The 23502-nt window shown below is 40.1% G+C and overlaps 1 protein-coding gene across 1 annotated transcript; it reads left to right on the forward strand.

Annotated features, from left to right (window-relative positions):
• Positions 1–485: 485 nt before the first annotated feature.
• LOC309595117 (tropomodulin-2) lies at positions 486–23290 on the forward strand (the record flags this gene model as incomplete). The annotated part of the gene is made up of 9 exons (XM_082321663.1): positions 486–611; positions 2368–2524; positions 14179–14301; positions 16568–16654; positions 19370–19500; positions 20131–20238; positions 20507–20650; positions 20979–21123; positions 23256–23290. The coding sequence occupies 9 exons, from the start codon at positions 486–488 to the stop codon at positions 23288–23290; spliced, it is 1056 nt and encodes a 351-aa protein (XP_082177789.1).
• Positions 23291–23502: the final 212 nt, after the last annotated feature.

Here is a 23502-nt window from a genome sequence, read left to right on the forward strand (position 1 = left end):
ATAACATTTTGTTTCTTGTTTGTCAGCACTGGACTGTTTTCTGTGACTCTACCACTTTCCTCTGCCTTTAGCCAAAAGCAGATACTGTTTCTGAGCAAATTAAATAAAACAGATTTATCTCTATGGAAAAGGATAAGTTCCCAATGTTTTTTCTTATCTATGTCTCAAAGCTTCTCTTTGCTGCTGCACCCCTGAGGTTCCCAAGCGTACCGTACCCTTCCTTGCTGTTCCTTGGCTACTGCTGCACAGACGGCCCCAGCGCTTCCCACATCCCCTCCGCTGAGCCAGGACATCTCGCCGCTTTGTTTTCAGTAATAAAGTGTAAATGTGACTCTCAGCATGCAGGCTCTTTAGGACTATATCAGCTAAATGGAGATACTCATAATGCTTTATCGTTAACAGTGAGTGAAGCCGCAAGCAGCTCAGTACTCCTGGATGGTTGAAATCTTGAAGAGCAGCATCAGTCAAGCAGCGCAGCAGAAGCCATGTCTCTGCCCTTCCGAAAAGAGTTGGAGAAATATAAGAATATCAATGAAGATGAAATACTCAGCAAACTCTCAGAGGATGAACTGAAACAGCTAGAGCATGTTCTTGATGACCTGGATCCTGAGGTTAGTAATGCGGACCAGGGTGGTCATAGTTCAGAAGCTGTCTATTATAAATGCCACATACGGCACCTTTTTTATTTGTATTCTGTTACAGTAGAGGCAGTCTACCCTAAAGGATGAGCAGCTCAGCCAGGGACATTTTGGTTTTATTTGTGCTGTGATGTGCTACTTGCTTTTGTACAAGTGTGCCCTTTCTCTATCCCTTGTCTATTTAGACACGAGCTTGTCTGCAACCTAAATCTTTAATCATGTTTGTACACTGCAGCACGATGAGAAGCTTTTTATGGCTGCTATTTCTCAGCACAGCAGTAAACAAACAAACATAATGTGTGTTTGTGAAGATCAGATCAGAACTTCTGAAATCTGTTGACTATGTCATTCAGCACAGATATTTTTAGCTGAAGAGAATATATTTAGGCGTGATTAAGAAAAATAAGATTCAGCTACACAACTGTCATTTTCTAGAGAGCAAGGATAATTTGGATATTTGAAGACACTCTCACAAAGAATTTAGACATCTCTGGCGTGGGAACCACTCAGTCCTCCAATAACGAGGTTACAGTCACAAGCGTGCTGGTTGGGGATTCTGCCTGTACCTACCCCAAAGCCTTCCACACTGATGCAGGAGTTTGAAAACTGGCAGGTAAACTGGCAGATAAAATCCATTCACTCTGGAGACAAAATAAATTTGAAAAAACACAAAAGATTTATAGCTTCTAGTTCTATAGCACAAATTTACCTGGAAATTAAGGGTGGGCTTTACTGTTCTCTCCCTCCATGTTGCCACTTCCCTCACTACTACCACTTCTACAGTGCATTTTCTCGTATTTTCAAGTACCTGGCATCTCAAATGGAGATTCAACAACAAGAACAAAAAGCCACAGTGCATTTGTAGTCAAGCTACCTATGTGCAGTAAATTTGTAGCACTCTGGGCACATTTCTGCATGCACAGATAAATGTCTAGTGATTTGAGTTCACTGAATGTGCTCAGGATTCTCTGGATATTTGCCACGGATCAGATTTACTGGGCGTGTTCTGGCCCACGATGAAATGTTTTTGCAGTACTTTGGGGCATCTTCAACCTGTTGGCTTTACTGCACATGCACTGCAAAGTCCGTGTGCCTGTATTCCTTTCTAGGACTTCCTGGACCGAAACGTGGGAGCCTTATGCATCTTCCTACATTACGGGATGCAGCTGCAATCACACGGTCACACAGCTACTTGTTTAAAGTGGGGCTTCATCTGCTTGCTTCCTGCGTACTCTAAAGAGCTGAAGTCCACATAATTCACCAATTAATTTCTGTGCGTGCCATTCATTTCTGAAGTCCAGGAGACATCTGCATTAGAATGAAAGGAATTTTTGAAAAAATGAAAAGAGAGAGAGAAAAATGGGGAGGAAAAAGAGTAAATGAAGAGAAGAAAAAGTATAGAAAACTTATCTTGGTCTATTTACCTGGACTGCAAACTGTTGTTATAATATGTGTAACACAAAGGGCTCTGATCTTGCTCAGTTCTTTGGTGCTGTGATTGTAAATACGGTTAATAAAAGCATTAATAGGTGGTACAATCAAGAAGCCTGGAAGATATACTGGTTTTAGTGGGTACATTTAGGTAATGCATGTTATTGCTGTCACCAGAGAGCATTATGTGAAGTAACATGCAAAGACTGGTTTCACCTAAAAAACAACATTGAAATGAAATTTGGAACACTATATGAAATTGCCTCATCTCTTTTACATGCCTCCCTGTCTTTCACAGAACGCCTTGCTTCCAGCAGGATTTCGGCAAAAGGATCAGACCACTAAACCTGCCACGGGCCCTTTCGACAGAGAGCGCCTGCTCTCGTACTTGGAGAAGCAAGCGCTTGAGCACAAAGACAGAGAAGACTTTGTACCGTTTACAGGGGAAAAGAAAGGTACTGTCCCTCTTCGTGTCGGCGTTGAGTAATGGACTGGCTGAGCACAGGCGCCCACCGCTGCCTGGCCTTTTTGTGGAATATCCTGGGACAAAGGAGGTGGAGGCTGTTACCGTGCAGGGTGAAGCTCAGCAGTCAGATCTAGCAGGAGATGAAGTGGTGGTTTTATCTGCCGCATAGTGGTCTGCCTTGCTACTCTGGAGTTATAATTGCATGTTTAATCAGGCCCGTTGGTGTGTATAGGAACACACGAATGCCAGTCCAGCAAAGGGCTCAATCAGCAGCTCCCAGATCAGCAAATGGCTCTATTTGCAGTCAAGGATGGACAAAGGTGGCCACACTAACCTCACTGGGACTATTCCCACGTTAAGCATTAGGCCCATGCAAGGGTATTGTAGTGGGGGAGGTGTTTAGGAGGAAACGTATTAAATGCCTTTCTAAGTAAGTATTGCCTATAATTGCTGTAAGTAATAGCTTAGGGAATACACTTACAAAAAAATAAGTATTTTTCCACTTGTTTACTAGCACATCTGGCAATGCTATTCGTGCAGACAGTTTCTCTACTTCCCTTTGTCCTACAGCTACAGGAAAAAAAGGGAAAAACAGGAAAACCTAATTCTAATCATTCAAACGTTGGTAGGATAACCTTAGGGCAGGAACAGTCATATTTGTAAGTGAGCAGTGTTCCTTTAGCACCATTATCTTCTCTTCCTCGTTTACATACAGTGGATAAAAATGCCTACCTTAGGCCACCTCTTCATTCAAGAACAAACTTATTACGTCTGGGTCCATTTTTGACCATCTGATGAATGTGCCATTATTTCAATGGGACCTGCTTAAGGGAAAGCAGATACTTCAAGAAAGTCAAGTGCAACATTTTTTACTTTAAGTGTCTTTATCAAAGACATAAAACATTATTTGCAGGCTAAGAGTTCTTACTGTCATTACATTGTGTTCTCATTCTTTGAAACAATGGTTTCAGACAAACAAAGACATTTTTCAGCTTGATCTGATTGATGTGTTATTTTATCATGCAGCATATTCTTTAACCTACTTTTTCCTCTGCCATATCTCGCAATCAGTGTTATTCACAGGGTTGACACCGAGCCCACTGAAATGCAGTGACACTGCAGTGATCCTGCCGGTAGCAGGAGTGATCAAGCACATACTGTACAGAAGAAAAACAGTTTATTGTATTATGGATTTATTATCAATTGTTTCCCTTTTCCAGTCTTCTGCACACCACAGTGTTACCAGTACAAGTTACCGCTTGCAGTATATATATTTATATTTTATATATATATATATATATATACACCCACACCTTCAGTCAGGTTTCACCTTACTGATATTTACTGACTTAGGGCTAAGACTTTGCCTTTTGCACTGTAGTCATGCCTGAGATCTCCAAACATGCCTGAAACATAAGTAGGCAAAAAAGCAGCAGTGCATGGAATTGCATATACCCATAGGAGCGGCACTTGATCTGTACAAAACTAATCCTGGTATTGTCCATAACAGTGTTATCGTATGCACTGGTCTGTTTATTCTCTCTCAGTTTTCTTTTGATGAGGCTAAAGCAGTATTATTCCTACATTTGCTTCCAGATGCCCCTAAAGTGCTTATTAGTGCTGCTTATTAATTCCTGGTGTCTCTGGTGTGGAAATACCACTACTTTACAAACACAAATAACCACACATGTCACTTTTCCCTCAGCACAGAGTGAATTCAGCCACGCTAGCATTTAAAGCTATTCTTATTTCGGTTTTTGATTCACTGTGATCATTTACTTCAAAATTACAATTTTAAGAATTATCACAATTACTAGGTTATGACAGCATTTCAGGCTAAGGGAATTATTCCCTTAATTTCTCCTGTTCCTTGTACACCACCAGTTCCTGACAAAATCTTCCGTATCAGCTTTAGCAGATAAAGTCAAATGAAAACAACCACATGTTCTGCGATTTCTGCAGTCATTTTACAGTTATAATCTAAACACAAAGAATTCTACTAAATTTTCTTTGAAGTCAAAGGCCAAATGCCATGAAAATACCCTTTGTTTCTTCGTTAATATTAGAAATAAGTGAATTAATCTGAGATCTGTACACCTGATGAGGTCCAGTACCTTGAGAACTGGATGAACAGCACAGTGTCATTTTCGTTCTGCTTTAAGGGACTGGCTTTGAGAAAGAATCTGTTTATTTTGAGCTTGATCCCATATTGGTACTTGCGCCTGTCTTCTGCCCCCGACTTGGCAGGAGGCGCCCTGCAGAAAGACGGCCAGACTTCAAGCACTGGGCTTCTCTGTCTCCTTTTCTTGTTCTCCTTCCCCCTTGCTCCGCACTGCAAGGACTTCATGCAGAATCTGAGCCTTATAAAACATATGATTGAGATCTCCACCTGCCAAATGTACTGAAATCTTCCTACGAATTGTATGATAATTCTGCTAATTGGGTGAATCTGGTGAAACATGATGAATGTCATGTAAAGGCCATGCGTGGCTGGCTCTGGAGCTTAGAATCCGTGCTTGGAACTGCAGCATTACTTATTTTGACAAACTCGATCGAAGAGACAGTAACAGAATGACTATTAAAATATTCATGACTTGATTTTAATTTATACTAAGATATTTTCTGTGCAAGGAAATAAAGCAACCCTGCAAAGACATTTCCAAGATATGATACTACGTGCTAGATTTAAAGTCACTTTAATTAGAGAATAATTAGTATTCTTCCAAAGTTTAGTAATTAGTTCAGGATAAATAATTTACATTTCTAAAATGTGTCCTCAGAAGAAACCAAAAAAAGAATATCTCTTGAGGAAAAGCTTATTCTTCACCTTCTGCATGTTGATGGTCTCTAAGGTGTATTTACAGATTGGTAAATATTTATATGATTATGTTATATAGATGCCCGTTAAATGATTTCTTTACATTATAGCAGCGCTATAATGTAGCCATACTGTAAATAGTCCCCAATTAATTTTACACTAATTCTGCTAGTGAAAAATGAAGTTCTGAGGCAGCTCCAAAATGCATCTGGTTGTGTATAATTAGAAATGGGAGGTGTTGATGTCGATGTGCCATTTGGCACTATTTACCTCCTGAGAATACTTGTATGTCAGTAGGATTAGAATATGTCAAGTGTTGTTTAAGCTTTTGTCACTGTTTTGTACTTTGATATTTTTCTGCCACTGGGAAAGCATTTATTTTTTCAAATTTAGGAAGTGTGAAGCTTCTACCAGATGTTAAGTGACATTTCTACCAGTTGCTATGTTTATCATGCAAAGCTGATAGTGACTTGAAAATTCAGTGATGAGCCAAAAAGAAGGTGGCATTTAAAATATCCTCCTTCCAGAATAGTCTATGATACATCATTATTGTTTATTTAGTGTCTCTGCCTCTCTTTTTTTGTGTTAATGTTTTATTGGAGAGTTCTTGACCAAAAAGCAATACCAAACAGCTGCTGAAGGACAAAATTCAGTTGCCTATGTTGGTCTCTATATGCTGAACACAACCATCAGGTTTTGATTGTGCTAGAAAACAAGCCAAAACAAATTCCAGAGCTGGCGGGGATCTTCAGAGTCGTTAAAACAAAGGAAGTGTTAAATATGAGCTCAAGGTGGGGGGCTGGTCATGCAGGGAATTGCCTTGTTTTTGATTGTAATCGTGGTTTTCAGAGGTTGGAAATGTTTGGCAAAAACAATCAAAAGTATGGCATGCATTAGGGTTTTGGCCCTCTGCCATATTTCAGCTTGTTAACGTACTACATTAATTGCTGTACAAAAAGAAGGTCATAAGCCTGCATGGGATAGCTCTCACATTTCAATGAAAACCCAAGTTTTGTGCTGAACCAGGGCCAGAACGGTCACAGCCTGACAGGCGCGCACCCAAACTGGCCACCGAGCAATTTTTTCAGACCGCTTTACCCACATCCTCCCTATCAGAAGTCAGGGGTGGGTGCTTCGCTTGGATGTCCCCATGGCGAGCGATCGCTCCCATTGTGGTACGCAAACGATCTGGTGGCTTGCAGGAGCTGTTGTGCAACACGGCTGCTAATCAGCCGTTCCCACAAACAGAGGGTTTGCTATTAATGAGCAATGGCGGTATAGGGAATTAGGGCTGATAACTGTAGCCATAGCGATTGGCAGTTTGTAAGTGTTTATTTTATGTATTTTTGGATTAGTTCCTACTTGGGATAGATATTGTAGAAATCCTTACATAGAACCTGATGAACTACAGAAGTTACTTAGACTGACCCACTGCATTTAACACATACAGCTGGAACAGCCCGTTATCGCACTTAGATCACTGTGAAGCCTTTTCTGTATCATTTTCAAGTTCATGAAAGGTCCAGGAATAAAAAGAAAAAGTGGAGAAAGTAAGGGGCAGTGCAGGCACACAATTTTAAAGAGCAATGTCAATGCTGCATGTTTTCTCTTACTGACTGCGGTATGTACATCTGATCTCAGTTAAGATCTGAGTACTACTGTAATACAAACATAGACTATTAACAACATTTCTGTTTCTGCCTTGTTGCAGTGGTTCTCTTAACTACATGATACTAATGAAACATAATTGAAAAAAGTTCTGTTGTTGTGAAATATCATTAGATAGGAAAAGTTGGCCATACCATTTTTAATTGCTATAAGGGTTGCTGTTTCAACGCTTCACCACTATCCCTGTTTTCTACAAGGTCTTCCGTTCCTTGCCAAACCATTTCATTTTGGATCCAATCCAGTTCTCATCAAAGTAATGGAAAAACTCCAGTGGATTGGGCTATTATTCTTTGTGGCTGGAAAGGGAAGGGGAACACGCTTGTATGTGATTAAATGCTAACATTTTTAGCCAACTGATAAAAGGGAAAAGGAAGAAAATAAGGATGATTAAACCAGAGAACTTTTGGCCAAACCCCCATTTTTAGTTGCTCTGGCAGAGACCATCTATCTTGCATGTTGTGCTGTGCCAAGCAGAGTATCAATACGCAGCACTAGTAATAACGACAGTCATTTTCAGAAGGTCAGAGTATGAGAGTAGATGCTAATGAGTTCCAATTCCAGTTTCTCTAACAGAGTCTATATAAAAAAAGTTAGGGTTTGGTTTAGAGAGACAGTATCTTTCTTGGATTGACAAAGGCAGTCTTTTCACCTCCACCATGGAAATGGTTTGTTTAAATTTTTGCTGCCTTCTTCCTGTTCTTCAAGGCTTAAATTTAGAACTGATTGTCTTTTAAAGCATTGAAAGTGCTTCAGTTGCTGATAGTAATGCCTCTAGCCAGTGCCTTTCACTGCTTGCTTTTGTAAGACCCTGTTTTAGTTGCTCATGACTTTGCCAAACTCACACAGTTCACACTGAAATTTCCCATGCTGAGAGTCTGCCTCAGGCTGAATTTTTGGAAAGTGTCAGCAAAAAGGACTCAGCTGTTTCCAAGAACAAGATTAGGAGAAAACACATTGTTTTAGCCATCTAAAGTAAATTTTTCCAGCTGTTTTTTTATGAGCTGCAGTGCCTCCATACTTTGAAGAGGGGACTTGAAATGTATGTCCTTTGCAATCCCCAGGGAAATATACTTGAATTTGGCATCTTCAAAATATTGTACTTGCTTGTAGATCCAGTTTGTTATACTGTTCTCCAGATATTCCCCCCGCAGTGAGTATTAGTCATGTCCTCAGAGCTTCTGCCTGCATGTGCAGACAGCACATGTGACAGCACAGCAGCGCCCGGAGAGACCTGGCGTGGCCGGCGGGAGGCTGCGTGGGCTGTGCGGGATGCTCTTCGAAATTGCTCCTCCGAGAGGCCACTGTCACACCAGAACCAGGGCAGGGAGACTCTCCTGCTCTGGGAGTGTTCCCCTCGCTGTGGAAGGGCACTGTAAAGGAGAAAAAAAAGAGTAGATAGCCAGCAGAGAGGCTGGTGCAGAGAGGTAGAGGGATCGGTTTTTGAGGAGCTGTATGAGTATGTTCAGGATGAAGGACTAGATGTGGCAGCTCTGGGGAAAGGAGCTGTAGAAGAGAGCAGTGGTAAGGAAGAGAGGGCAGAGGGAAAGGAGGTGGTGGGAAGGGTCAGGATTCAAAGATGTGCGACACCAGGAGACACAGGGGATGGGGAAGGCACGGGGGGGCAATGAGGAAAGGAACAGAGGAGAAAGATAGGCGGGATGGGAGAAAAGGGGCCAGGGAGGAACGTAACTAGCGTGGCATCTGGCTCTGCCCAAGTTTCAAGGTTCTTTGATGTCCCTGAGAACGTGAAGCCCAGCGGCAGAGCTTGACTCTGTTCCTCCTCTGCTGCCATTCCACTTCAGACAGAAGAGCTTTCTGCTACTGTTGGTGAAGCAGGTTAATCCAGGTGGTAATCCAGAGGACTGCTGCAGGACTACAGGGATCCTAACTGTTGTGGTGATCCATGCGAGGGTCTGATGAAATTCTGGGCTTCCTTCTGTTTTAAAGATTATAGGTTGGCTTTTGTTTATTTTTATTTGAGAAAGTATACTTTTCAAAAGAATTCTTTAAAGGGTATCACCAAGGTGGCAGAATCACAGCACGCTGATCAAAGTCGAAGATGCTGATGCAATTTAACTTCACTCTTTGTCTATATGCACAATAGATTTAGTAACTTTGGAAAGCTTAACTTTGCAACTTTCCTATGCCATTATCATAATTTTTAAGGCATACAATATGTAGGCACTAATCCAAGAGTAACAGTACAGCAGCAATTATGATACTGCATTTTAATTACTACTAGCTTTCAGCTTCACACTTACTTGAACTTGGCCTGTTTTCTTCATCATAATACAAATTTATTCCTGGTAAGAACTAATTTAGCTCTATTTTCATAGAATATTTGTAGGAAGGAGTTTAAGGAAGCCTCAAAAGAACAGTGCAAAATGGAAAAAGCGAATCAGGTGCCTGTGATTTATGCAAGGCAGATTTCCAAGATTATTGAATTTCACTTCTAAGGTCAGTGTAGCATTCTGTAGTTGAGAATAAACAGGCACTCAATGTAGTCAGTGATTCATTGAAAAGTTAGAAGTAATGAGTGTAACCAGATATTTTCTTGAAAGTAAAATAATCTGGACTACAGTTTATAGGAAAAGAAAGTACATTATTGTTTTATAATTATGGCAGAAAATGCGTTTGTATTATAACATTAAGTAACTATCCTTAATAAAACGGATTTTAAATAAAAGGACGTTTTTACAGCTAGTATAAATGGGCTTATTTCCCATTCCTCTGTGCTTTGTTGAGTTTTGGCTTGTACAATTTTGGCTTGTACAAGGTGGGAATAAATACTAAGTATTTATACTAAATAAAAATGGTGGCAATTTATATTTATTCACAACAGTCTAATGGCATAAGAAGGAAGCCAGAGAGACGACATACCAGAAATGATGTTCCAAATGCTGTGAACTATAAATGAAGATGAAATCCTCAAAATGTTTTTAGATCGGACACACTAGTAAAATCCTACCAACTATGCTATTCAAATTCCTTTTTTTCCTTTATACAACAATAAACAGATAAACTTACTTCAGGAAAAGACACTTGAAGTAGTTCTGAGCTCAGTTAATACATTTTCCTATAGATGTGCATATGTGGTTATGTGGTTAACTATTACTGTACAAGGAGATGGAGGTAGGGATATGTCTCACTGCCCTGCTTTGCTTTAATGGGGGCATTTGCATAGTGCAGGAAATCAGAGCTTGCTGAAACCAAGTGGCAAAATTATGTCTATGGTTTTATGACTGTACCCAGTGGATTTCTCTTTTTCGTAGAATTTGTTTTCCTTTTATCTCACTCTGCATTTCTGTGTCTCTCTGTAGTCCTTTTTACTGAATCCTTCTTCTGTCTGGCTTTCAATGGATTTTTTTCCCCAAGCCTCTTCTGAGTAAAACATGAACCATATCATATTTCAATTTGAACAGAAGTTTCACCGTGTGTGAAAAGGAATAGGTCTCCTGTTAGACTGAGCCAGGACAAATCTCTACTCACTGCACTCACAGTCAGAAAGTCCCCTGGGTTACAATAAGCCACCTCAGTCGTCATCCCAGTCACCCCAGGCACTTATCCCAGTTTGACAGAAAGAAGGGGAGAATTGCATTGATTTACGCTTAAAATTTAATGTTGAAAAAAAGCACTTTGGATTCCAGACATTTTGGGTTTCTACGCATGTGTAAAAATAAAATGATGTTTTAATGCTTACTATTTTTTTTTTACTGGAATTGAATTTTTGTCTTGCAGTTAAACACAAGAATATATTATTTTTGCACATAAATGTGGTTATCTGTGTTGTTAACACTGATGTAGCTCAAGTATGATATGTATAAACATAACTTCCGTCACTGTGTTTTTCGTTGGCAGAAAAATAAGCTATTACTATTAATATGTAGCACAGAACATTAGCATATTCTGGAGGCAAAATGTAACACAGCCAATGTTAATTATACCACATGGAATGTTATAACAAAGTATCTTCTAAAATACAGGGTGAATATAAAGAGCACCAAGAGCAGCAGCCTTTCTTCATAAATCTCACTTTAAAATAATAAAATGTCACTATTCGCCCAAGGCTTCTTCCAAATAATAAATTTTAAATTTAAGCTGGACCATTGAAACAAGCTAGCCACTATCCATATTTTATTTTGTCAGTGAATCCCATGATGGCACCGTATAATGAATTTACAATGTACGGATGTGGGACTAGGAGGGACCTCCTGAATCTTTAAACTCTGTCCTTAAAATAATGAAGGAAAACTGGTTGACAGGCATCTATAAACACAGACACACGGTTTTGCTGTTGGTAGACAGGTAATGAATTCCTAATATCGTGCTAAATGCATAAGCTCTTCTAACCTCTATCTGTTATGCTACAGCATCTCTTCACAGTGGGATAATGCAAAAGAATGCTCTTATCTAGATAGCAGAAAAAAAAGAATATTTTTAAAACGCCACTGGATGCCAGCAAGGCCCACATATATTAAAGATATATATTACCATCTTTGACGTGACCTTGCCCCTTTAAATATTTCATATAACCAGTAATAGAATATTTTTCTAAAACATTTGCCAAGAATGCTTTAAATGAAACTATCATTGGGAGTTATATACACATTTTAAAAGATTTAGGCTGCCATCCAAGAATTACATATGCCTGAAACAAATGCTTAAAAATTATATTCCTACATATGTGAGCTGCACAGGAAAAGTATGAGCCTGTACTGGTTTCCATTACCCCTGGATTTCTTGCTACACAAGATACTTGGCCTACCCACATCCAAACTCCATAGAGAAGGACCAACTATAATACATACTGTGTCCAGTTTACACAAGACTCGAGGTCCTGTGTCCCCTTACGATGTTACGTGTGAAAGTATAGATTTCTGTCAGTATTTGTTAACAGTGTGGCTCGGGTTTGGGTCTGTGAAGAATCACTTCATTGCCTGATGGAGATGTTTCATGCAAGCTATGGCTCTGTGGAGTATAGCTGTTAGGGAATAATATTATCAGTCAGGATAAAGATAAGTAGGATTTCCCCAAGATCTTAAATGACGTACTGATTATTTGAAACTCATGTAGAACCACCACAGGAAAGGAAAATATTTTATGGACAGTACTCTTCACTATTGATTTTTTACTCAGATATTCCAATTAATTTTGGTCTTCTAGCTTCCAGCGTAGTTATGAATTTTTTTCCTTATGTGTTATCCTTACCAGTGAAGCTGGCATCAAGTTAAGTCTTGGTCAGTGGTGTCTGGAAGCTGCCATCCAACACTTCAGATTAGGTCGTAGTACAGAGAGAGTCTGAAATCTTAGCACCCGTGCTGTTATGAAATCTGGAGAGCATGACTAATTATCTTCACAGAGCATTTCTCACCCCAGATTTTCACTTGACTTTTGTTTGATGGGATGGCTGTCTCTGATTCATATCACCCAGTGTGCGGTGAAAGTTAAAATGATTCTTACCTTTGGCCCATGAAGTCTTTTATCTTCTAGAAGCCTCTTCTTAAAAAATTACTTACTTAAAACATCACAGAAGAAATTAATCATAATATGATACTACTTTGTCTTTCTATATAACCTTCTGTCCAGCTTTGTACTCAGAAAATATCTAGCCTTGGTACAAATATCTCTAGGGTAAATAATGCGAATCCTGCATCAGTAAACCTTGCCAGCGTTTCAGAAATTTCCATTAAAATTTTTTTCTGACCTTATTCAGTGACCTCAGTCACGGAAGCTGACAGTATAGAAATTGCTGTAGACAACTTTGTATGCAAGAGATAAATGAATTGGGTATTATCTACACGAAAATGATACTTTGGACCATAATGGGGAAAAATTAAGCCACAGAAGGATGTCAGTGTTGAAAAACCAGAGGCAAAGCATCTGTAATTCAACACTAAATATCAGAACTGCATTTATTAATGGTAACAAAATAATATCACTAATACAGTTAAAATGAAACTATTTTAGAGACATTTCAGAAAGCCACAGGATAGGCTTCAAGCATTACATCTAGAGCATACAAAACTGCACAAAAAGACAATTTAAAGGTGACAGTGGGCAAAAGCCACCTGCACCCAAGGGTCATCACAGCTCACTGCAATGGGATTAACTAAAGCCTGCTTGAGAAGTAGTTGTTAGGGACAAGGTGAGGGGAACCACTCTGCAGTGGACAGTAGAACATGGGAATTCACAGAATTATCAGAGCAATGACCCCGTCTGTTGCAGGTAGCATCACCTAACGTCTTACTGACTGTATGGGTTTGGTACAGGAAAGTGTTGAGTGGGAGAAAAGCCCCAGCAGCGCTGGTGACCGAAGTGCAGCCCCAGCTCTGATTTAAAGGCCTCGCTCCAAGCATTTGCAGTTACATCCTCACGCTACTGAGGTTAACTATAACAACAGGCTAAAGGAGTAGTTGGACTTTTTGTGTTGCTTCTACATTTATCCTACAGTTTTCTCATTTCAGCAGAAGGGCCGATGATCTCAGTCTTGGAGGGAATATCACATGGAAACACACACCTGCTAACCCCAATGTAACAGCGGTATACAAAGAGAGACAAATAGGTCAGGAGTCTTTCTTGGGGAACATGCGATTCAGTTCAGTTCAGACTTTTCAGTCCTGCACAGATGATCAGGAAAAGGCTATTTATGTGAATGATCGTCAGGAGACACAACAGGGAAATACTGATGGAAAGGCTGGAAATTAAACTGAGTTACTGGAAGAGAACAGGTTTGCTAAGTGTTCAGGCTCTTGTATGGAATTTGGTAAGCTGAAAGCTTCTTGCAGTAGGATGGATTTAACTGCTTCTGGTGCCTCATTTAAATATAAGGGTGAAATTTCTGCAGGCTTTTTGTGTAGACCTGATTCTGCCTACTTAAGGCCACAGGAACTTCAGAAAAATCCCAGCTGTGACTGCTCCTGGGGATTTATCTTAGGAAATCTGATTCCACACCAACACAGAGCAGAAGTCTGCACCTTTTTTTTTAGACTCTTATTAAGATCCTGGTGTGGAGGACAGCATCAAGTAAGAAAGAGGAAAATATGCACTTGATAATATTTCCAAGCAGTTCCACTGTCACAGACCTATTCCCCCACTGCCAGGAGGCAGAGTGTTGTTCCAATAATTCATTACTCACTCTGGCTTTTTTCTTCTCTTAGGAAAAATATTTATCCCTAAAGAAAAGCCCATAGAAACCCGTACAGAAGAGAAAGTGACCCTGGATCCAGAACTAGAAGAAGCCCTGGCCAGCGCTTCAGATACTGAGCTCTACGATCTTGCAGGTTAGATAATATATAGGTATGATCCCCCTACATGTCCAGTTCTTCTGTGCCTAGCCCTGCCACCAGGAGTGTCTCATGATCATCTCTCAAGTACCTGCTGTTTCACTATACAGACAGGTGGCCAACCTGTGGGCCATGCATCGCCCATGAGGACTTCAAGCATGACTCGATAGCTGCTGCATTTTAGACTTCTGTCATCTACTTATAATTGATGCAGCAAGCAAGGGGAGAAGATGAACCAGCTAACGTGGTTTGGGGCAAGGAAGGGTAGGTGGTAGACTGCGGGCTGGGGTGTTTGCACTGTAGTGGAGACCATTGATCTTACTGCATCCACATTGTTTGTAGCATGCTATTGCTACCTCCTCTCAACTCTGACATCCCAAATGGCAGGATGAACTTGTTAGAGGATGCAATGGATGAAGATCCTGCATTCATGAGGAAACTTGGAATCTAACCCCTTGAATCAGAAAATTGGTTGCCAGCTGATTAGACCTGGGTATCTTCACCACTTTTTTTTTCTCCTTTAATCTAGTGGATAACCTCACATTCTAGAGTGTGCACAAAGGAAATAATTTTGACTTGTATCCCCTTGCATAAATAACATTTGAACCTATAGTATAACAAAAGCCAATCTGTAGTTCTTGAGCCACCTGTGACTTTCAAGCAGTTTGTATCATGGGTTTGTATGTCATATGTTTATGCTAGTAGAAGATCATCATCTGAACTCCTAATTTGGGAAGAAGCAAACCAGCCAGGGCTGATGAGATTAATGTGAACGGGTCATCCTAAAAACCTGCTCAGCCTAGCGTTGAGACCTCCCTATGGAACCACAGACATCTCCTGCCTCATCCACCCAGTTCAGAATGGATCCTATCCTTCCCTGGGCTCTCTGAGGTCCATGGTCTACCTTTTTGGGCCCTAGTTATACAAAAATTTTGGTGGGAGAATTGCAACTCTATTGACATTTTTTTTTGTTTTCATTAGGAAAGTCTAAATGAAATATTTCAGCATATTAGGTTAATCTGAATCTGGGTTAGATCAACATTAAACTCAAAACTCTTGTAGCTACTATATTGTCCTATTGAAGGATGTAATCTTGCCATTATCTTCTGTAATTCTTGGCTACACCACCCATTTCTGGATGCATTAGTCTTGGTTTGACTGAAATGTGGGGTATCACAGGAATCACAGGATTATAATGCAGCTGGCACTTCTCAGGAAGTCTGAAGCTCATGGCACGAAGTTCCAAGTTTTGCTCAGCTCTGGTCATTCATGACAGAATGTATCGAAGGTATCAAAGTCTAATTAAAAAAAAAAAGTAGCACACCTGCTGCCCAGAGTTCTGCAAATAGTCTGTAACGGCAACTAAAGAGTCATTTGCTTACAGAACAGAGTATTTTCCATAAGAAAAAACTGATGATAAGAGTAAAAATCTACATCAAGTTAATAACTTTTAATTAATGCATGATGCTATAGAATAAAGTGCAATTAGATAATTTATGAGAGAAGTATCAGCAAACACAGCACAATTTATTCCCTGACACTATGGAAGTTCATTTGCACAAAAGATAACTTTGCAGCTTCTTGTATGGAGTTTTCGTTTTTCTTGTAATTTCTCTCATAATAATTTATATCCTCACTATTTAAAGTCCTGGAATATATTATTTTTTTCCAAGCACATTAGCATCCATGTAAGATGCACATTAGCATCCATGTTTTCTGTAAGAAACCCCAGTGTGAATGCCAATTTATTAAGCTAACCACATGTACAGTCAAATTCTTCTCAGATATGCCAAACAATACAACAAAGAGCAATAAGAGGTTCAGGTTGTATATTAAAGGAAAAAAATGATTAGAAGTGTAGCACTGAAACAAGTTACCCAAAGAGATTGTGGGATTTCCATCCCTGGATGTTCTCAGGATTCAGCGAGACAAAGCCACGGCTGACCTGGTTAATGCTGGCAACACTCCTGCTTGAGGGGGAGGCTGGACAAGGTGACCTGCAGCGGTTCCTTCCAGCTGGCATTTCTGTGATATGCATACTACATTGATTCAGATGTTCAAAAACCTGTGTTAAAAATGTTTGTATCTCCAGTATTTAGACCCCTAAAGACTCTCCCTACAAGCAAGCTTGACTCAGAGTTAACATTTTATAACGGTTTTTTTTGTTTGGGGAACTAAACTAGAATTTGTAGCAGATATTTTTCTGCAGTCTTTGTTCCTGCTATTAACATTGTATCCTGTTTCTGGTATTTACATGTTGTAGCTGTTCTTGGAGTGCACAACATGGTCAACAACCCAAAATTTGATGAAGGAGGAGCCCGCAGTAAAGATGGAAAAGGAATTGTGAGAAGTAAGCAAGCAGATTTCTTTTGTGGGCTATGTGTCATCTTTACGGACTTGTGCATCTATAGGTTGGCGGTATTGGTCTAATTTAGTGTAATGTAACTGGGCCTTACCTTGATTGATCTAATTAATCATGAGGGGGAGCTCTTTAAAGTAAATATAATCTTAACCTTCATTATCTATAATGACAGTAGTGCTATGCAAATAAATCATTCCTAAGGAGCTCTGTTTTCCTAGAGAGCAACATCGGGCTCTGCAGACGTGGTTGAAAGGATGGGCCTATTTAAGAAACAAAGACATATACATTTTTATTCCACTTCAGTTTAGGCAGCGGACAAAAAACATAGCGAGCTGTAGCTAAAAGGTGGCCACATCCCAGGTCAGGCCATCTTGCCTTGAGTACCGACATTTACGCAACTGAAGAACAACTTGTAACCACAGGCCTCAGACGTGGCAGAATCCCCTGCAGGGTCACGTCTCTGACCAGAGGCACGTCAAGCTGCATTCACAGCGGGGCAAAGACCGCGTGGATGTGCTCCTGCCCCGGCTGCTCTCTCTGACCTGCTGCCTCCGTGTTAGTCCTGTGGCAGCACGTTTAAACGTTGGCTGTTACACGGCTCCTTAGGTACATGGGAAGTGTAATCGTTCAGGAAATCCCCCAGCAGAAACAGCTGTAGTTACTAGAAACAAATCCAGAAATGTTTGCACTAAATAAACAGACCTTTGGTGAATCAGATCTTAGCTCAACGACTGACAGGAGGCTGGATGGGGGGAGAAATGGGTATGTCTGAATTCCAAGTTTTTCTTGAGAGCTGCCAAGCCTCGATCCAGAGCTCATCACCTCCAAGTTCTGGGATATCAAGTGGGCTAAACTCTGCTTTTTAAGACAAAATTGTGGAATGCTCTTTTCTAGGGAAGCAGTACTCAAAAAATGTTTTCTTCTTGTGAGGCCATGAGAACAGCAGCTATCTTTACCAAGGACTTTCATTTCCATCCTTCTTTACTAAAGGGGAGGTGGGAAAGTAGACAGGACACTGTGTCACTTCATTTTTCTCAGGATTAAGACTGCTCTGCAAGCCTCCCCAGTGGGGCCCTGTGCAAGCTGCCATCTGTCTTGTAACAGGCAACTGCATGCATTACTAATCCACATAGATTTCAGATTATTTTTGTTGTACTGAGTCAAAATGTCAGCTATGTGAGTCAGCTGAACTATGCTCCAATCACAGACTGAAGAACCAGAAAATCACCATCATATCACTTTATTCTTTGGTCCAAAAGCAATACCTCTCCTTAGCCAAGTTGAATACTTCAGTAAAAGACAGTGACATCTCAAAAGTTGCCCATCAATGTGGCAAAACAGCACCAATATTAAAGAAACAAGATAAAACTCATGGGAAGCAACAAGAAGTAGAAAGTGAAAAATACTGCTAACTCTAGACTGAGTATACTGTGATGTCTAACCTAAGGACAGGGTGCAAGTCTCTCCCTAGCTCCCAGCTTGGCAGGGTTTTGCCACAAGCATAAAAAATGCTTTGCTCTTTTTTGTTTACTTTCCATCCTTGCCTTCAAGGTAGGGTGAATTCTCTATATGCATTTTACCAGTAGTTTCAATTTCCTACTCCCTAGGAAGGCTGGAGTGTTATTCAGGCGTATGTGAGGTCTCTCAGGGAATTAGCAAAAAAAGAAGTTCAGGGTAAAAGGGAGCAGAGTGAAAACCAGCTCAAGGTTTGTGTATGACTTCACCTCTACTAAAAGTATGAGTTCTAAAAATTATTTTTCTTTTGGCCCATGATATAGCATGAACTCTACCCATTGCACTGAACAGAAATGTGTAGTACATTGAGACTTGAGCACGAGTCTTCAAAATAACTCACTGTCTGCAACATGAAATAAAAGGGTTTAAACATACTTGTGGTCAGTAACATATTCCTTTCTTGCCTCTAGTGGCTTGGGTGGTCAGGGCTCATAAATTACCTCTACAACTATATGCATGGGAATTAGAAACACTAATTGTGTTCTAAGCTATGATTTTTATGCATCTCTAAGAATATTTATAGCTCATAGCTGCCAACATTAAAAACTGTATCTCTTTGGAGCATGAATACTCAAAGACTTCATAAATCTTGGTGCTGGCAGACGGACTTGCTTTTCATGCTTTGATAGCTTTATTATTTAGAAAGTGCAGATGCTGCAATTTTACAAGAGCTAATTGAATTTATGGTAAGGCTGATAGCATCAGCCTAAAGAAGGAAACTGGGGGGCCTCCTGATCATGTTCCTTTATGTTCGCAAAGTCTATACATAGGTGCAGGGACATTTTCTCACTAATGTAATGGGCAAGTTCTGAGCACACCTTCCTTTACAGGTGTTAGACAAAGAACAAAGCAGCCCTTGCAGTATATTACATCTTATACAATAGTCTTTAAAGCTGCTTTGGCTTAAATTAATTGTACTGGGACTTCTGTACAGAAAGGAGGAATTTGCCTGTGAGGAAACTGCCCAGCTGCTGTGACTGCAGGCTCCAGTGACATGCTTCTGGGTGCACAGAAGGTGCAAAGGGCATGGCAGGGATAACGGGGCTAATTCTTCCGTTTCCAAGATTTGTGGTTCATATAGACCCTTTCTTGAATGCTACAGTACAAACCTAAATGGGAATTGAAAAGCCAGACTGTTACTGACGATCCTGTTCCTCACATCACATTTCATGAGATCTTGTGTTGCAGATGTGGTGAAAGGTGAAAAGGTCAAGCCCATCTTTGAGGAACCACCTAATCCGACCAACGTGGAAGCAAGTTTACAAAGGATAAAAGCAAATGATCCTAGTCTCCTAGAAATTAATCTCAACAACATAAAGGTAGATGCTGTGGTTTCATTTATGTCATCATAGGAGGGTTTATTCAAATATTTCCAAAGCTGTTGCCTTTTATCTTCAAATTTTGTCTCTCTCTACTGTTCAAGAAAAGCAGGACACACAAGAAAGGGATGTGGAGGGAACTGTTGTAGAGGCTCCAAGGTCACCAATGCCTGATACTGAATTAGATGCCAATTAAAAGCCCAAGGGATGACTCCCTCTGGCTGCCTTTCTTTAGCAGATTGTAAAGCAAGGTATCTCATGGGCACTATATAATCATCACCGGCCAAATTCAATTAGCCCACACATGCAAATGGAGGAGGAGCTGGCATGCAGAGACTGAACGACCAGCAGCAAAATAGGAAAGTAGCTCAGAGATTTGTCACGTGCCTGCGCTGGCCTGAGCCAGTTAAAGGCAGTGCTGTCATCGCACCCGAGCGCAGGCCTCCACGGTCTCTGAAGGCCACTATAAGCAGAGGATGCTTTGTCCATTCTGAGATACTCTTAAAAGCATCAGGGATGTTTAAATTGCATAGACTGTGGCTATTAATCAATCAGTTTGATAATAATTAAAATCAGTGTCCAGCGATGTGACTGACTTTCCTAATTACTGGATTTACCTTCTTAATGCAGAATATTCCTATTCCAACACTGAAAGAATTTGCAAAAGCTTTGGAAAGCAACACGCACGTGAAGACATTCAGCCTTGCAGCTACTCGAAGTAATGACCCTGTAGCTATTGTAAGTTTAAACACTGTTTGGAAAAAAATTACAACAATTTTAAAGTACGTCTGTGTCTGCTTTAGGATGCATTCTTCATTTTCCCTTGCAGAATTTCCCTGTGACTATGCAAAGCAGAAGTGTAATCTCTTCTGATCTACCTCTATGTTCTTCTAAGCCTATTTATGTTTTATTTCTTTGTAGGTACTAAGCCATGTTTTGCAGATTCTCCGTTATTCCCTGAAACTCTCAAGACGTTATCTCATATTCCCTCTTTCTGACCCCTCAGGCATTTGCAGATATGTTGAAAGTGAACAAAACACTGAAGAGCCTGAATGTAGAATCCAACTTCATCACTGGGACGGGTATTTTGGCACTAATTGATGCACTGAAAGAGAATGAATCCCTGACAGAGATTAAAATTGACAACCAGGTAAAGAGACACCATTGAGTGAGTCCACTTTTGTTTCCCTTCTATATGGATTCCCAGAGGGTTCTTCTAGAGGGCTCTGGCAAAGTCAAGGCAGCCTCTGTGGCTCAGTCGTTCTGCAGCTCATGTCCCATACCTATGCAACCAAACAGTGGGAAACTTCTAAATAAAACTGGTCAAAGCCAAATATAAAACCCAGAGCAAAATCTCCAGGGACAGGATTCTCTTTGTAGTTTGCAGCACAGTACTGAAATATAACCACTTATTTCTCTCTCATATGAAAACAAATATTTTCTTTTCTTTTGGGGACATTTCACCACATCATCAACAGAGGCAGCAGCTGGGGACAGCTGTAGAGATGGAGATTGCCAAGATGCTGGAGGAGAACTCCAGGATTCTCAAGTTTGGATACCAGTTCACAAAGCAAGGTCCAAGAACCAGGGTAGCAGCAGCTATCACTAAAAACAACGATCTGGGTAAGATGTTACTAAATCTACTCATCATTTGTTTATGTGAGTCAAGCCCTGACCTTCCTAGACACAACTCTTCCTGTCTGTACATAAGATTGAATTTTAACTCTACAACATTCAATCTGCTATATACGAGGGGTGATGCATAGTTCCATGGACCCTAGAGTAGACAACAGCAAAGATCTTACTGTGATTAGGTGCCACTATTCTTCTTCTCCCACTTATTCTGGGAAGAGGTGTTACTTCGGCCTTTTCCATGGAGCACCCTGGATTTCCAGCTGCCCTGTCAGCTGTTTTGGCCAGTAAGTAGAGAGCCAAGCCCATCCTGTTTGTTCAATGAACACAGAAGTCCTCACTTCTTTGCCCTGCCCATGACAGACCAAGCCTGCCCAACCAAGGGAACAAAAAAAGACTTTTCTGCCTGCATGACCAAGTACAGGCAAATACAATAAAGCTTTGCAAGTTTTACCTGAGTGTGACATGCTCTGCCCTGTGGGCTCAGTACACAGAATAGGGAGGAGATGACTAGGCAGGAATAGTTTACAATAAGAATAAAAAAATTAAAAAATAAACTCTGTTATTAATCAATTCTACTTCAAAGTTGGGTGTCAAAGCATGATGCCTTTTCTGGCTTCAGCTTGGGTTTCTCTCTGTGAGAACTAAGATAAAAGTTGAGCTAGAACCTACTTCTTTCATGCATACTTTTAATTTTTTTTTTTAGTTTTAATTTTTAGCAGTACCTAAGTATTCCCGTGATATACATTGTTCCTGAAACTATTAGTGCCCTGGAATGGTGTTTAAAACATCCACTACCAAAGAGAGAAGGAGCTTTTTGTCCACTATTTAACCTGTTGCCATTAGACATATAACCTGTACCTAATCTTCATTTTCCTGGTTTCGTATTGTATGGTTTTGTTCAAGATTTAGTAGGGCAGAATACCTAAAAAATTCAACAAAACAAAATAAATGAAGCAACAAAACACTGAAAGCAGACACAAGTGACTGATAGTACACTGTAGGCTTTGGAATAATGCAGTCTGTTTGCCAAGAAAGCACTATGAAATAAACCTCCTGATAGTAAAGTAACAGGATGTTTGTAGTAATATATTGTTGTTATTGACTTTCTGTAGTGAAAAGCATTCATTTATCTAGTTTTACTGCTTTTGTTCTGTACTTCAGCAGTTCAGTATCAGAAACAGGACATGACAGTTCGATGTAACACCAAATTTTATATCACACGAACAGGAGAACCTCACTAATCTTATCTGGCAAAGTCAGAGAAGACTCAATATATTTTTTTATGGTATGGAGTAGCAAATGCTGCCCAACTAGACCTGCTGTATACCAGCTGTAATGTATCCTAAGTGCTGTAAAAATTCACATGGGACTGCTTGTCAAAATAATCCTGCCCATGACACAAAGCTTATCACTCTCTGCTTTGCTAAATGGCAGCTTCAACCTATTTTGTTTCTAGTGAGAATCCAGAATTAATGTACTATCTGATGGCTGATGTGATCAGAGCATGTGAAGTTTAAACAGATATTGAAAGGTCCAATATGATGTTTTCCTTGTTGCCAGTACTTACTGATATCAGTACTTACGAGTACTTAAAATTATTTTCTAAGAGGATATGATTGTTGCTTACCGATAGTCGACACTTGTGCAATTAGAAAAGTTATTAATTTTTGTTGCCTAATGCTTAAATAATCCAGAGCACTGCCATGCAGACTAGAGCAGACCAGCATCAACTTAGTTGGAACACAGTGCCTTTTAAAAGAACAGTAAAACTATAACAAAAATTTAAATGGAGCCATTGGGAGGAGGCACTGGAAGTGGTGAATTCTCCATCATCTAAAATCTTTAGCTCAGAATTTGATTTTTAGAGAAAATGTATTGATACGAACATTTGGTGAAATTCTACAGTCTGTGATATATAAAAGCACCGTTTAGATACAATTGTTTTGTTTAGCATTAAGATCCATTAATTATGGCATTTATGGACATAATCCTGATGAGTATCTTTTAGAAGCTCCTTCCTTCTTATTCATGTTACTGAGAAGGGAGTGTGTCAGGGAGAAAAGTCCTTAGGTTCTCAGGAAAGCAATACTGACTGCTCTTTTCTTGTTTTATTGGTCTAGTTCGTAAAAAGCGGGTGGAAGGAGAGCGGCAGTAGCCACGCCATAGAGGATGCAAGGCAAGATTGGAGGCTGCCAACAACTGCCATCTCAGAGCATTCACTGGTCAGAAGGGAAGGCACTGGAAAACCATTACAATGGGAGTTGCTAGTTTCTGTTAATGTCTCCTTTTAACCTTGAAAATGCAGCCTGTTCATTTTTAACTTTCAGTTAATTTAATTTTTATGAGAAAGATTCATAGTTGGTTTGA

The sequence above is a fragment of the Platalea leucorodia genome, assembly GCF_965183815.1.
Source record: "Platalea leucorodia genome assembly, chromosome: 9".
Classification (NCBI taxonomy): Eukaryota; Metazoa; Chordata; class Aves; order Pelecaniformes; family Threskiornithidae; genus Platalea; species Platalea leucorodia.